At 43.9% G+C, this 16,155-nt stretch overlaps 1 protein-coding gene across 1 annotated transcript; it reads left to right on the top strand.

Moving 5' to 3' along the window:
- The first annotated feature begins 2,832 nt into the window (after window positions 1–2,832).
- LOC125321153 (high affinity choline transporter 1-like) lies at window positions 2,833–15,726 on the top strand. Its single transcript, XM_048293547.1, has 9 exons — window positions 2,833–5,056; window positions 6,058–6,171; window positions 7,751–7,906; window positions 8,376–8,761; window positions 9,069–9,212; window positions 10,185–10,338; window positions 11,164–11,381; window positions 11,815–14,526; window positions 15,265–15,726. The coding sequence occupies exons 1-8, from the start codon at window positions 4,879–4,881 to the stop codon at window positions 12,334–12,336; spliced, it is 1,872 nt and encodes a 623-aa protein (XP_048149504.1). The 5' UTR covers window positions 2,833–4,878; the 3' UTR covers window positions 12,337–14,526; window positions 15,265–15,726.
- Window positions 15,727–16,155: the final 429 nt, after the last annotated feature.

Genomic DNA, 16,155 nt, shown 5'->3' with positions numbered 1-16,155 from the left:
TCTCGGTCGGGCGTTCACGGGGCTCGCTCCACCACGCGCTGTGCTGCGCCGTGCGGGTCCCGCCGGGTCCCGCCGCTCCCCGCTCCGCCACCGACACTGCGGCTCGCGTGGCTCCGCCCGCACGCGGGAACTGCCTCGCTGCTGCTCGCAGGGCGCTCGGTGCACGTGGCCTGGGCCGCACGGTCCCTGCGCCACGCTTCCCTTCACCAGGACACAGCTGACATTGCTCAACAGTCTCAGTAACTAAATAATATTCACGAAAATATTCTTCCATCGGCATATATTTTGACTCTAGTATTAACTGTGTCCAAACGGTTTTCCAAAAGCCCTTGGTAAGAATTAAATCCCAAGAAACATAGAAAAAGTTCTTAAACAACCATGCCAGGAAGTGTTTCAGTTCTTTTTGAGCTTGAATCAAGCTAAAATTTACAAATCGTTGTTCAAGAATCATTTTAAGTTTAAGATAAATGTCCATATGCGGCTCTGAGAGCCAAGAGTCTTCCCACGGTTCCTCCATAGTTTAGATATGGAATAGCAAAGCAAAACCAAGAAGAGGAATCCAAAGTTTCCAGGGTTTACTCACACAAATCAGTCGCTTAGGGATCGGGGATCGTTCTGCTCACAAATCTCCACCATTTGTTGCAGTGGGGATCCTGCAACACGCATATATCAAACCAGGAGTCCCGTGGAAAGGAAATATATATGGACAGACAGATTCTTGCTAGCTGTTTCAGAGATGTTTATTTCTCCAGCCGCATGGCCGAGGCTCTGCCCAGGAACTGTTCCAGTCACGGGACCAAGGGTCCTTCTGCCCGCGCAGGGAACACAAACCAACCAATGGGAACGAGGCTGAGCAGGGGCAGGGAAGCCCCGTGTCTATGCCCTCAGGGCCCCTCTCCCAGGGCTACACGGCGGGGGAGGGACCCCAACAACACAGACTCTGATAGAAGGACTTAAATATGTTGGGTTTGCATCAAATTATCCCTCTCTGTTCTGCATTTGAAACTCACACAGGGGATCACTTGCAATTAGAACTGATAGGGATAGGAATTGTGATAAGAATAAAACTTTAGACCAAGGACATCACCTGAAAAATGTAAATGTTTGGAGACAGCCCAGAGTTTCAGCTGTCAGGATCAAGGACACAATCCAAATACCTGGGTTGGACACCACAGACTAGTTCATACCCTCTCATTTCAAGAGGAACTGTCAGTTCATTTTGATGCAAATGGCTCAGATGCCTCAGGCGCTGGTACTCGATGTTCTGGACTTTTTTGGCTTGCAGAGCAAAGCAATGAGAGGTTGATCCTTGCAGACCTCAGAGTGCCACGGTCTCTGCTCTACTGTCCCAGTCCCAGTCCTGTGCCTCTCCTCTCAGGTGAACCCTTCTGTGCAAACAAACCTAAAAAAATCCCAAAGGGAACTAAAAAAAGCCCCCAAACCTCTCCAGACTCTCAGAGTACTTTATTTCATCTCCCACAGAGCACCAGCTCTTTGGGCTTGTCCCTTTCCAGAGGAGTGATGAGGACAGCCACCCTTCAGATATGCCCTTCCCTGTAGGACCTCTGTCACCCGGCAGCACCCCTTTGTCCTGATCCCACGGGCCACAGAGAACCATCCAAAGCCCATCAGCAGTAATGTAACGTATTTATCCCAGAAAGGCAGAGCAAAGATGTGGCCTTAGGCACAGAGGCCACTGCTTTGTCCATCTTTATTTCTTCCTGTCAGTCAGCTTCAAAGCTGAGTAGCTGTAAGAGCTCACTACAGTGCAATAGATAGAAAGAATAGATAGAAAACAATAGATAGAAACAATAGATAGAAAACTTCACTGGTACACAGCACTCCTCACTTTCTTTCAGGCTTTCCTCTGTTCTTATCTACAACCCATGTCAGAGTCTGTTCCATCAAGGCCAACTAATGAGGTGTAAGAGTTAAGAGCTCAGCAGAGTATTGCAGAGTCACAGAATGGTTTGAGTTAGAAAGGACCTTAAAATCATCTAGTTCCAACCCCCTGGCATGGGCAGGGACACCTTCCACTAGATCGGGTTGCTCAGAGCCCCGTCCAAAACAGCCTCGAGCAATTCCAGGGATGGGGCATCCACAACTTCTCTGGCCAACCTGTGCCAGTGCCTCACCACCCTCACAGTAAAGAATTTCTCTGTAATATCTAATCTAAACCTAACTTCTTTCATTTTAAAGCCATTATTCCTTGTCCTGTCAATACATGCCCTTGTAAAAAGTCCCTCCTCTGCTTTCTTGTAGCCCCATCAGGTACTGGAAGGAACTTGTATCCCCTAAGCTCAGAATCGTTGGAGATATACCAGAATATTCTGGCTGCTATTCCAGGAGGGCATGGTATTTCCAACAAGGACTGTAACCTCGGCTTGCCCAAGTGGACATCTCAGAGGTTTTATAGCATCTCAGGTGACACCAGACATCTCTATGTGAGCATCCAAATCAAGTTCTGAAACATCTACTGGGTACAGTGACACTGCTCTTAGAAGCAACCCTGAGTTCATCAGTCTGACCCTGTCCTTCCTCATCAGACCTAAAACAGGCGAGTCAATCGCCCCTAAAATTGTGTACTTCTCCCCATGGGTTACTCAGGGAGTTTGAAATAGCAGCCCAGCAGCTGGCACCTGGAGCTGCAGCCCCTCATTATGAGCAAGGAGTGAAGCCCACCTCTAAAATCTCTTCATTGGTGAGATTTCTTTATTTTTTTTCCTTAAAATAGATGCATTAGCTGAGAGTGATTTAATGGCAAGACAGTACAACAGATTCAGTGAGGAACTGGTCTTCTTGCTATAAGCTTGTTTTCATACAATCCTTCTTCCTTGCACTGTGTATCAGCAAAACCTCTCCCGATTCAGATGAACTATCTTACACATCCTCTTTCTCTAAGTCTCTTTCATCCCATCATGTAATATTTTCACTTTTGTTGTGTCCTACCACATCTGCCCTCCACCCCTCTGGGTCTTTAAATGAAGTTTCCCTGGAGAATTTTATGCCTGACAGTTTTTTGGCATTTTTTCCAAGAGATGAAGAAAAGCAGGGACAGTCCAGACATCCTCTGCAGATGTCAAAGAACAAATTCAAATCTTGCTTTGGGCTTGTTGAATTTAGTTGACCCTCCCATGAAGGATGCAAGGTCAGGTATGTCCTCCCAGGAATGTCTGACTGCAGAGAAGGCTGAGACCTGGCTGCACTCACCCTCAGCCACATGCACCTTCAACCTTTTCCTGTTCCTGTCTACAAAATATGCTGTGAAACATTTGTTCATAGAAAAAAACTTAGTATGTGTACAGTGTTTTAAAAGATTTTGAAACACCCATTTTGAGCAAGGAAGGCAAACCAGAGACACCAATGTCTCCACTGACACCCACAATAATGGAGCTGCACTTTCTAGGACCTTGTAGCAGGTTCATTTAAGGTGGAAAGGAGTGTTTCTAATTACCATCCAAAAAATGTGCCTTTTAAATGCACAGTGTCCCTTTTGATACTTAAATCATTGGGTCAATTTTAAAAGGCATTACTCAGTTAAAATAGCATTTGGTTATAAATATAAAGGAATATTTCTCCTAAGGTAGGTTAAGTAATCATCTGGTTGTCAGGCTTTTTCATCCCTTTTAATTTTCACTTCTTTTTAAGCACTAATTATAGAGTCTTCCCACCAGATCTGTGCATATCTTACCAAAACCTTTATTTCCCCTTGTACAGAGAGGTGTCACAGAAAACATGGAGTTCCTGCACTTCTCCCCCTTTCTTTCCACAGCCATCACCTATGTGCCTGTGTGTTCCTACCACATCCTGCCAACAGGATCTGCTTAGCCTGTGCCACTGTCCTTTCCATGCTCAGCTACCCCTGTCTGTCTGCAGGAGCTGGCACACTGCAGAAAACCTTCCTAAAGATTTGGTCTTTCACTCAGAGTGCATCTGAGAAGAAGACATCTGAGATTTCCCCGTGGAAAGGAGCTGCCCACTCCACTGATGAACAAGGGTATCCAGGAAAGCCATACATGTACCCTGAAAAGGGCAGATTTGACATAGAATTGGTTATAAAGAGCCGTACGTGGACAGATGGTAAAGACTGACAGAGCAACTAAAAAGATATCGGTGTGGCAACTCTACAAGAAATGTAACCAGCTTAATTCTGGAATGCATATATGAGGTTTTTTCCCACAATTATTTCTGTTTACAGGGAGTTTCACAAAGTAGTTTCAAAAAGTCTGTATCATTCCTATAGTTTAATTGAAGAGTCCACCACCAGCTCACTTTCCTACCAGTTTCCAATGCTTGCTTTGAGTATCATCATGTAGGTCCTTTCACTGGTGAATGGTAAATCTTCTTTTACTGTTTCCTAGGTTTATTGTGATCATTACTGAGAGTTTGGTTCAGTCAGCTTTAAACAGACAAGTTCTTAGCCCTATCTTCTGCTTTAGCCTTGTGCCTAGAACCCAGAGAAATACGGATTATCTTCATACCATTTCATATCAGACAAAAGATAACATTTCTCCTACTTTAAACCAATCTGGTATTACCCCTCACATCAGTCTTCCATTACGCATATCAACAATAACTCCTATGCTCTTAATCTCTGCTCCTCACAAAAATAGGATTGGATATCTACTGGAGAACGGGGAAGGCTGCAGAACTGCCAGTGTCTTTCCAAAGACTGAGACTCTGCATCCAGTTCTCCAGACTTTTGGGTTTATCACTCTGTTTCATACTGCTTCTTTTGTTGCAAAGTCCAGCAAATACTCAGCAGTTTCTTTACAAGGCACCACTATTTTTACTGATTTTTTCTGATTGTGTACTCGATCAAAGAACATTATCATCACGCCATTATTCCTCTCTATAACCTAAATTCAACAACACAAAATGGCTCTAAATATACCAGGCTTAGTATCTGTGAGTGTATTTTTTACGTTAACTTTAGCTACTGGAATTTGGGCTTCTTGGAAAAGCAGAAAGGATCAGCAGAACAGGAACCCAACAGAGATGGCCATGGTTGGAGGCAGGAATATAAATGTTTTCCTTGGATTGTTTACTGCAACAGGTAAGCTTTCTTAAGACTTTAAAAAATTCTTCTTAAAGCACATGTATTGCATAGATCTGGGTGACTTTTCTTTCAAAGGAAGTGAACTCCTTTAATGTCAGGGTAGATTTTGCCTAAGTGTGACTTTAAAGGAGTATGGTTTCATGAATCATTTTGGGATGGATTCTTAAAAACCTCTCCTCACTGAGCAGAACCTAATGTTTATGTAGATTCTTTTAAATTAAAGAGATTCATTTAAGAGTTTAGTTAAGAGTTAAGAGTTTATTTTAAGAGTGACAAAAGAATACAACACTTTTTATTAAGGAGGACTGTGGTCTTAATTGTGAACCAGTTTCTGTTATCCAACATAACAGAAGAATTTTACTCATGGAAAAGTCCAGTTCTGTGTGGAATAAACTCTCATTCATGGTGAGCATTGGTCTCTCTCTTAAACAGAGTTTCCCTCAGCTTCCCTTTTCTCTCCTTGCTGCCTGGCATAATCTGAAATTTGCTTCCCTGACCTTTTTTTTGTAAAGGCATCCCGCAGTGGCATTTGCCTGGCTAAGACATTGTTGTAAGTTTGTTATCTGACTGCAATGTCTGCTTGCATTTGTTTTCCCTAATGTCTGCTTTCTTAGGCCCTGTAAGCAATGCTCTTCAAGGAGGGCAATTCTCAAAGGCAATTCTATTTCCTCTAGCAAAACTCTTCCTCTGAGAAAAAAATGTAATTAAAAATGACTATATTCAAATTGCCTCTAAATGTTTAAACATTGAGCTTTTCCATGCACACACAGATATGAATTCTTGAAGCTGGAAAACTATTTAGAGTGAGATTCTAATACTATTATCTGTAGTCAGCAGCACATCTCTGTATGGGAGAAAACTTTGCAAAGAAAATAGAGGTGTGATTAAATATGTGTATGAGAAAAATGTTTACAAGCTCTCAGTGTCCTACAAGGCTAGTTGAGAATACGTCTCTCAATTCTGACCTTTGACCTGATCTTTGTCTTCCATGTTTACAGCCACCTGGGTTGGAGGAGCATATATCGAGAGCACAGCTGAAATCGTCTACCTGCCTTCAAAAGGATTATTGTGGGTCCAGGCACCTCTGGGATTTGCCTTGTCCCTTGCTATTGGTAAATAATTCATGTAATTAGGACACATAAGCTTTAAAACTATATCATAGGAGTATATTAACATATGTAACAGAATATAGGGTACATTTTAAATGTGATTTTGTTTTTTCAGTCTCCTGTATATTGAGAATAAGCATTTCTAATGCTAACCTCTGAACTGAAACATAACAAGTCAGGGTAGTTTGGAGCTAGTGTGGAGTTTTGCCTGCTTGTAGCAATTTATAGGACAAAAATTTTATCTGAGAATTTAGAAGAGTGTGTCTATGTGCATATTGCTTTTTTTCACATGGTCTCTAATGCACAGACAATTGAGAGTATTGGTATCTAATTTTTTCCTTGGAATTTCTGTGTGATGAAATAATAGGACTTTGATTTTTCCACTAAGATGCATTCTTCTGAATAGTCTTGTCTCAGGATGAATGGGTTGTGCATCCAGCTTATCCCACTTTATAGCTGCTCTCTTTTTTTGTTGAAACTAAGCTACGTGTGCAGTGTTCTGTACCTGAGTTGCCATTTCTAACTCAGAGAATTACTGGACTCGTGCTGAGGTTCAGCTCTCTTGCCAAGACCAAAGTTGCTTCCAGGCCACACTGTGTTATACCGTAACTCTCTAGGGACACAGGATGATGAAAGCAAGGAGACCTGTGCAGACCTTACACGGGACTTTCTAAAAGAACAATAACCTTTATTGTCAAGTCAAAGAAAAGAGTCCAACTGACGTGAATATGAATCAGGCTTGGACATATATTGCCAGCATTGCTTATGTGAGTAATTCTTACTAATGAAACTGAAGAGTGCAGGTCTGATCCTGCAATCTTTGCTCAGGTCAGTGGTGCCCAGACAAGCAGTCCTGTTGGCTTCAGGGTTAGACACAATACATGTTCTTTGGTTTTAATGATGGCTGCACATCTGAAGTCTAATATTTATGAAGTATAATATTTAGATGAAGGTGGGTGGGACTCTGCTCAATGTAGTTCTGGGAAGAGACAATGAAGCCACCAAAATGAAAAATGTAATCAGAAAAGGACCATGTATCCACAGGTTGCATCACATGACCAAGGACAAACTTTGCCTCCTTTTTAGCCAAATAGGAGTCTTCAATGCCTCACTCTGTCTACTGACATCTTCCACAGGATGCATTTCAGAAAACTTTATGTCTCAGATTGGTAGGTCATTGGGGATGGAGAGGAGATTATATATGGGTGTCCACTGAGCTAAATTCCTCTTACAGTCACACAGATATTTTATGCTGTTTGGGGTGACATAGGGGTCTTCCTTGGCCTCCAGTAGCCACTCCAGAAAGATGTAGGCATGCCAAAAGTGCCTGGTCATATATGTCAGCTGTAAGCAGATACCCTTTATAAGCTGGGACCTCTTGAATGGATGAAACCCCACTTTTAGCAGGTGAATTTAAGCCCCAGTGTCTGGTTGGCTGCATCATTCTCTAAGATCAATTATGTATGAATTCCATGCTCACTAGGTGGGTCTGAGACTCAAATACCATACTATTCTTACCTCTTTTTTTCCCTGGAGTATAAAACATGCAAAATTCTACCAAAATGTCATTAATTTCTGATAGGTGGTTTCTTCTTTGTAAATCCAATGAGATCCAAGAATTACATGACAGTGATGGACCCCCTTCAAGAAACTTATGGGAACATGATGGGAACCTTACTCTTCATTCCGCCACTGCTAGGAGAGGTGTTCTGGTTTGCAGCTATCCTGGCATCCCTGGGTAAATACTTGTTTTCCTGTTATATTTGTTAAAGGTCATGTGGACTTGTCAGAGTGTAATATACATCTGGGAATTGTGGAAAGCTGTGCTTCCTGTCTCCTTTTGGGAGGGGAACAAGCATTTCTCATTTCTGGAAAACATGTTTTCAGGCTTTAAACAAATAGGGCTATATATTCATTATATTATAATAGAGAAATCTGCCAGTGTGAGTTTGTACTTTCCTCTTGCCTGTAGGAGAGCAGATGTAAGAAGGCAAAATGCCTTGGCAATGGCAATGCAGCACGGTGAGGCAGTAAAAGCAGGAAGGAAATGTGCTTTCTCCAGTTCCCACTCTGCACACTCTCTGTAGACTGCATTTTTCATACACTGTGTTGTACTGGCACCACAGGAGTAACATATCCTTATTTATTCTGTGTTCTTCATGTACAAAATCTGTCCTAAAATACTTGACTGCTGTCCTTGTCTGCAGGAGCAACAATGAGGGTCATCTTGGATATTGGAGGCTCTTTGGCTATCACCATCTCGGCATGCACTGTCATACTTTACACTCTACAGGGAGGCCTCTACTCCGTTGCCTACACTGATGTCATCCAGATGGTTTTCATTACCCTCAGCCTGGCAAGTCCTGTGCATTTCTTTGTTACCAGTTTTCTAACTAAAGGGAAAAATCCTGCTCTTATTTTTGGCATGTCTCAGACCAAAATCAACTTCCTTCACCTACAGGTCCTCTTTAGGAGAACAGGTTTCCTGAAAAATGTTACAGTCTTTATAAGTCTTTGTACCTTATGCATTTCAGACTGTGCTCACACAAGCCATTGGCCTTGCTGGGTGAACACAGAAAGGTCTGCACAAAAGTGAAGTTTGCAGAACCTGTCCAGAATCATCTTGAATGGAGGAACCATCTTGAATGGAGGAACCATCTTAAATGGAGAGAGATCTGTCTACAGAAAGTACCAATTAACCTGAATTATAGACATGTTCTTGATGATGCCACGAAACACAAACATGTAGATTTAGAGCAAGGAAGGGGGAGAAAGGAAGACTCTAAGTCTAGATTTAATCTTATGTAACTTTACATTCTACATCTACCCTAATTTAAATATCTGTTCTCCAAGAACAAGGACATTGGGAAAATGGTTAACGATTTCCATTTCTATCCTAGTGGATCTGTATCCCCTTTGCCCTGGTGAATTCTGCAACGGAAAGTATTTATTACACTGCAACCCATCAATCTTACCAAGACCCTTGGATTGGGAAGATAGAAAAACACTATCTTGGAAGATGGCTGGATGACTTCTTCTACTTGGTACGGAGTATTTCTTGGACAAGTGGTTGGGGGGAGTAATTGTGTGGGGACTTTCTGTCTGGAAAGTGTGTGGGTTCTTCCAGCCAGGAGCCCTATATTGCAAGGCCAGTTGACAGGGACTGGATGTGTAAAACCGTTCCTCAGCACCCCCTGCAGCAACCTAAATGGACTGGGGAGACCCAGGGCTCAGCTATGGGATGAAAAGAAGCAGTAAGGACACTCCATCCCTAACCCACATGGAGGAACATACCTCTTGAGTAAGACCATCCAAAGAGTCAGTTTCTCTCCTGGCACCTAAATGAGTAATTTCCTACCTTTTGAGATGCTTGTCTTGCAGCCTCAATAGTGTGCTTTTAACATAAGTGTGTAAAGTTCCCTCTATTTGAAAAAACATAATAAATTAAAATGACAAGACTGCAGTTCATCAGCAAGCACAGTGCCATTGGCTCCAGTGCACGACACAACTTTTGAGTTACCAATCTAGCCAAGAGTACAGGAGGTTTTTCTGCTCTTACTGAACTGATAATAGTGACACACAGAAGCTTGTTTGGTGAGGACAGAATCTTCAGATTTTATCTGATTAATTTTGTGCACTAAGAAAGTGAAAATTGTGGTTTTATTTTTCATTTTAAATGCAAAATATCTAAGTTCGGGTAGATTTATTTACAAAAGTTGCATTCCTGAAAAACTTTCCTTTCACTTTCTCTGTGCCTCACTCACCATTCCAAGCAACCATTTTTCAGCTTTCTCAGTCTGCTTTACCTGCTTTCATTTAAATTTCACGTCCTTGGCAATGAAACCAAAGGAAAAGGGAATTCTCAACTATCAGAAATATCATCTTCAAGAGGTTAGAGCTGGGCAACATTTACGCATTTGAAATGAGAATTTGATAACACTAAAGATTATTGTGGATGATGCCGTACATCAGCCAGCAGCCTGGTGGGTACCACTGGTAACCTATGAATGTTTCAGGTGCTTGGGAGCATCCCGTGGCAGACTTACTTCCAAAGGGTGCTCTCTGCTGCCTCGACAGGACAGGCAAGGCTCATCTCCTACCTCTCTGGACTCGGGTGCTTTGCAATGGCCATCCCCTCGGTGCTCATCGGGGCAGTTGCAGCATCAACAGGTAAAATGAATCGTTTGTCTCTGAGTAATCAACATGTTTTTGGCAAAGGTGATTAAAAGAAGTCCCGATAGAGACTTCAAATTACCCAGGCCTGTGGCCCTTGACACCAAGATAGGTGATCTGTACCAGAAATGCAGAGCCTTCTGAGGTACAGTGCACAACTATTTAAAGACATTTAAACAGCCCCAAGATTTGTTTAAAGCTATTTCCTTATGATGAAATGACTTTTCACAGACCTTACACTGAGGAAAGATGAAGGCAGACTCTCTAAAACCCTGTATTTTAGAAGAAATTTTATGCTTCCTTCTGTTAATGCCTTAGACATGTAAGACCCAGGAATATTACTACAGATTGTTAATAAGGTTCTTGCTTGAAGGAATCAAGAAGTTCAGTCTTGTAAACTCACAGCCTTCATGCAGGGGATCAGTCCTGTGTTGGCTGTGAGCAAGGGTGAAAGAGCAGCCAGATCACTGAACATTTAAGGAAATCAGCTGAAGTCAGGAGTTCATCCAATTCCCTTATCCTCATGAGCAGTGTCTAGAGGTTGACCTTTAACTGAGCCAATTCTGGAATCACACAAAGCATATGTAATTCTATAGATGCTGCTGAGGAAAGGGAAATCTTTGATCTAGTGGGAGCTGCAGCATGCTAAGGAGAATCACAAAAGTTCACAAAAGAACCCAAAAATTAATCTAAGTCCTAAAATACTGAGTGGATCTCAGTTCTTAGCCCTTCTGTGACTGGCCCCTGTGAAAAGGCAACTTCAAAGACAGCAGAAATGTCCACAAAGGATTTGTTGTGACTTTTCCTTGCCTTGTTTTAAAGACTGGAATCAGACAAGCTATGGTCTTCCCAGTCCATTCGAGAGAGGGGAGTCAGCAATGATACTGCCACTTGTTTTGCAACATCTCTGCCCAGCGTATATCTCCATTACTGGTTTGGGGGCCATTGCTGCTGCTGCGATGTCTTCTGCAGATTCAGCTCTTCTCTCCACTGGCTCCATGTTTGCTCACAATATCTACAGGAAAATCCTGAGGAAAAAGGTACCTGGTTGCAGCATTCAGCAGTTTTGGTGTCAGGAAAGACAGTCTTGTTTCAAGGCTATTTCTAAACCAGTCTGTGGCTGAAGGTGTGTGTCCTTCAGCTGCTGAAGAGATTTCTGGAGATAGAGCTCCAAACATAATCCAGGGGTGTTCGTATCCTTGGTAGGGGTACCAATACCCCATACTGGTGAGCTTTGCTCATTCTAACATGACTGGTATAAAATTTGGGCTAAGGTGTTAATGGAAACAGCATAAAACCATGACCCTTAAAGTCAGAGGGCACCTCCAGGGGACCCTGCTTTGCCTGGCTGCTGGTGGCAAGTAGTGCCTGAAAGCATCAAGGGCTTGGCAAGAACCAGCCCAGGCCAGCGCAATGCTGGGCCATCCTGCCAGAAAACACTGTGTCTCTAATGCTGCAATCTCTGCTTTACAGGCTTCAGAGACAGAGGTGTTGTGGGCCATGAGGACCTCCATGTTGGTGTTTGGGGCTGGGGCTGCTGGTCTGGCTTTTTACTCCAGCTCTGTGTATGACCTCTGGTTCCTCAGTGGGGAGCTGGTGTACGCCCTTCTCTTCCCCCAGCTCTGCTGTGCCCTCTTTGCTCCCAGCACGAACACCTATGGATCAGCTGCTGGCTTCTTGGTTGGGCTCCTGCTGCGGCTACTGGCAGGGGAGCCTGCCCTGAGCATCCCCCCAGTCATCCTCTACCCAGCCTGCTCCCTGGTGAACGGGACCTACAGCCAGCTCTTCCCCTTTAAAACATTCACCGTGCTTCTCACCGTGGGCACCATCCTTGCCGTTTCATACCTGGCCAAGGCTTTGTTTCAGAGAAACCTCCTCCCTCGCAGCTGGGATGTTTGCAATATCATGGGGGGAACGAGCATTCTCATCCCCTTGCAGCAGGTGGAGAAACAGGAGTGTTTCCCAACCACTGCACTAGAAGAGAAACACAATTAAATGTGGGGCTTCATTTGAAAGGCTGTGATGAATTCAGCAGTTAGAGTATGGCACAGACAGCATCACTCTCCCCTTTGCTTTCTCCACTAATGATTTATTTAAAGTCCTCACTGAGAAATAAAGAGGCGTTCTCTTCATCCAAGGAGAATATGTGAGTTTGAATTCAGCAGTGATTAAAGTCACATGGTGGTGGAGTACAATCTTGTGGTGAGGACCACGGGACACCTTGGGCCCCAGCAGTGGTTGCTTCAAGGTGCCCCTGGTATTCCACCAGAAAGCAAAGCTATAGTTCTGCTCCAACACTTAGGGTGCTCCCAAGTCACATACTTTTCTCACCACAAAGAAGACAACTTAATGTCTGATAGATTGGGTATTCTTGATTAAAAAAAAAAAAAAACCAAACTGGTGAGCAGACCTGTTTCCATTACACAGCAAGGGGTTTAGCATAATCATCCCTGGAAAGCACATCACACCTCTAAAAACACAAATGAATGAAAGCAGTGCAACTGCCACAGCAGTCCAGAAGTAATATCAGTTCTGCACCATTCCTTGTATACTTTACAAAGCTCTCCTTCATACTGCAGAATTTTTTCCACGTGTCTCTACCCACTGCAGTATCTGCCAGTGGATCCCTCAGCCTGGGAATGTGTGAGACATCCCCTCTATATGATCTGGTAGGGCAGCAGCAGGTAAGCAAGATAAAGCAACAGCCCTTAACTATTCAATAAGAAAGATTTACATAGCCACCATTTACAAAAACTTAACCAGATAGAAGAACAGAGGTGCCAGAGAGACTATTGGGTGAATTTTGTCTAAAACCTGGTAAATCATTTGTGTCAAAGTTTTACCCTAGCAGAGCAACAGGATGCTATGTGACATACACAAACTGGTGTGTGAGAACTCAGAGGACTGTGATGACAGAAGGGTGCTGGAAACTGATCCTAAACTTTCCTGCAGGGACACAAAATCCTAAAATCCTGAAGGCAAGATCCCAAAAGATTCAAGTTACAGATGAGTACAGAAGAGCCCCCAATACCTTGTTTGCATAAATTCTTAATGGCTTGGAAGACAAGAAACCCAGCTAAATAGTGATTTTGGCCTCTAGCCTGAAGTCTGATGGACTGAGAACATCCCCCAGTGAGATGGATCATTCAGATGTGAGCTGAATTGAAGATTCAGGAGGACTCTGTAGTAATGGCTCACAGATGGCTGACATTCCCTCAGCAGCTGTGCAGCATCTTACCAGGGGTCAGTTGCAATCCACCCACAACAGCCAGCAGGAACCACATTCACAGTACCTTTCCAAAGTTATTGTGGGAGCTGCTGTGAGTGGAAACACCTGGCGCTGTTGAAAGGAAGATATTTACTAGCATAACCAAAATACCCCGCAGCAGAGCAACTCTCACAGCCAAGTGAGCTGCTGAGGTGAAAACAAGGTGCTGATCTATGATTTACTTCCAGCATGTGCATGCACAAGGTGAGAAGCTCTGCTGGTGCCACCATGCATTTCTGCAGCAAGCTGAGCAAGGAGCCACAAGACTCTGAATTGTACCAAGGCACCTGCCGTGGCTCAGGAGGAGGTCTGTCAGCCCTGCACTCTAGATACGGCTTTGATGACTCTGCTCCCTGTGGGGATCATTCATCTCTTTTACAACATCTATCCTCAGCAAGGTGGAGATTCTGCTCCTCATCAGAAAAATAGCACATAACCTTATGTTTTGTGCTAGTGTTAGTGAACACCTGGGCACACTAACCTTCCTATGCACAGCAGTCCTGTTGATATACTTTGTTAAACCAAGACTGGAAATTGTCTCCCATGTCTCGGAGATTGCCATGAAATATTAATTATAATGTGTCTAGAAAAGGGAAAGAAACTGGTTTAAAAATCAAAAGCGTTGCCATTGACTATGGTCCCAGGCAGTCACCCACTGGAGTCTTTCACACAGCAGTGATTGAGTGGGAGCATGTGAGGTCGTGCTTAGCCAAGGGAGGCACCAAAGCTATCATTACCTCAGCGCCAGGAGAACAGGGCTCTCGTTAAATCACAGCTGCTGTATGCTGATTCAAGCATACAGAGAGATTTAGGGGTGACCTAGTTTGAGGACCTGTCCATCCCACTATGTGGAGCAGGAGCAGACCAAGCTGACATGCTTCACTTGATCCAGGGCACAGACCTGCTGCACGACCCAGGTAAGAGTGAAACCCCAATGTCCTCATGCCAAGGTCATCACCCTGCTTCCTGACCATAGAATCATAGAATGTAAAGGGCTTGGAAGGGACCTTAAAGATCATCTAGTTCCAAGCCCCCTGCCATGGGCAGGGATGCCACTTACTAGGTGAGGTTGCTCAGAGCCCCATCCAACCTGGCTTTGAACACTTTCAGGGATTGGGCATCCACAGCTTCTCCAGGCAACTTACTCCTATGCCTCACCAACCTTTAAGTAAAGAATTTATTATCTAATCTATAAATACCCTCTTTCATTTTAAAACCATTGCCCCTTGTCCTGTCATCTGCTTATATAAAAAGTCCCCTTCCCTCTTTTTTATAAGCCCCCTTAAGGTACTGGAAGGCCACAATGAGGTCTCCCTGGAGCTTTCTCTTCTCCAGGCTGAACAACCCCAAATCTCTCCAACTGTCTCCATAGGAGAGGTGCTCCATCCCTCTGATCATTTTTGTGGCCTCCTCTGGACCCACTCAGTGCATCTTTCCTGTGCTGGGGACCTTAGAGCTGGATGCAGCACTGTGGGTGGGGTCTCACCAGAGCAGAGCAGAGGGGCAGAATCCCCTCCTTCACCCTGCTGGCCACGCTGCTTTTGATGCAGCCCACGATCCATCCCATACAGCAGCTCTGACAGGCAAATGCCTACATCTGGAGATACCTTTTCACTCCACTGTTGTGCTCAACTTCTCCTGCTTTTACCCTGCAGAGACCCAAAGTTTGACATTAAAGCCTTTCTGTGCTAACAGGCTTGGCATGGCTGGCAATAGATCCACAGCTTCCTGAGAGAGCAGCAAAGGACACTGCTGAAGAGCGTCACCACCACCACCGTGTTACCACCCAGCGTCACCACAGAAACTCACAGCAACTTCAAACACGAGAATCTTACTGCTGTCAGGGGTACCTGGCATACTCAGCCATACTTGGCCCTTGCAAAGCTTCCCTAAATTTCATACCACTAAAAGCGCTCCGCTTTGTGTGAAGAGAGGAAAATGGCAAAGACACAATTACTGTAACTCTCATGAATGTTTACCATTTTCCATCCTTATATGACTCTCTCCTCAGAACATCCCCCAGCAAACTTAGAAAGAAAACATTCATCAAGGTCGGACAAAGTTTTGGAAGCAATTAGCTGCAAGTAAAATAAATATAAAAGTAATTCTGTCCTCTACTTAATGCCCAAATGTCTAGTTGTTCCAGTCCAGCAGACCCAAGGTCCTTGAGGTGTTGCTAGCATGGGGGATAATGACTGAGCTCCCATGAAGCCATTCTGTTCATGGGTTACAGCCTCCAGTTCAGTATTCCTTTCTTTTTCTTTCCCCCCTATATAAAAAATTCACTTGAGCACTGGAGGACCCCAGTTTACATCTCCACATGTGGATTTACCTCCTTTGACCCTTAGAAGTATCCATGCCAATAACTCTATACAGTTTCAGTTTTCATTAACTTTTCTCAGCCTAGACAGCTGCCACATAAAGCAGAAAACACCAGCATCTGGGGAGTACTTTGTTGTTGCCTGGGCTGGCAGGATCCACTGAGATGCCCTGAGGCTTCCATTGTCTTGCTTTTCTTTGACATTTTTATAGTTCATCTGCAGAGC

This window comes from Corvus hawaiiensis, chromosome 2 (assembly GCF_020740725.1).
Source record: "Corvus hawaiiensis isolate bCorHaw1 chromosome 2, bCorHaw1.pri.cur, whole genome shotgun sequence".
NCBI lineage: Eukaryota > Metazoa > Chordata > Aves > Passeriformes > Corvidae > Corvus > Corvus hawaiiensis.
The sequence above is the reverse complement of the archived record's forward strand: the minus strand, read 5'-3'. Positions and strand labels throughout refer to the sequence as shown.

What these genes read in the sequence shown, in the direction of transcription:
- LOC125321153 (XM_048293547.1), top strand. Translation starts at nt 4,879, where the DNA reads ATGGCTCTAAATATACCAGGCTTAGTATCTGTGAGTGTATTTTTTACG. An exon ending in TGGATTGTTTACTGCAACAG is followed by an intron (nt 5,057 to 6,057) that starts GTAAGCTTTCTT and finishes CCATGTTTACAG; the next exon opens with CCACCTGGGTTGGAGGAGCA. An exon ending in CAGAAAGGTCTGCACAAAAG is followed by an intron (nt 8,762 to 9,068) that starts TGAAGTTTGCAG and finishes TTTCTATCCTAG; the next exon opens with TGGATCTGTATCCCCTTTGC.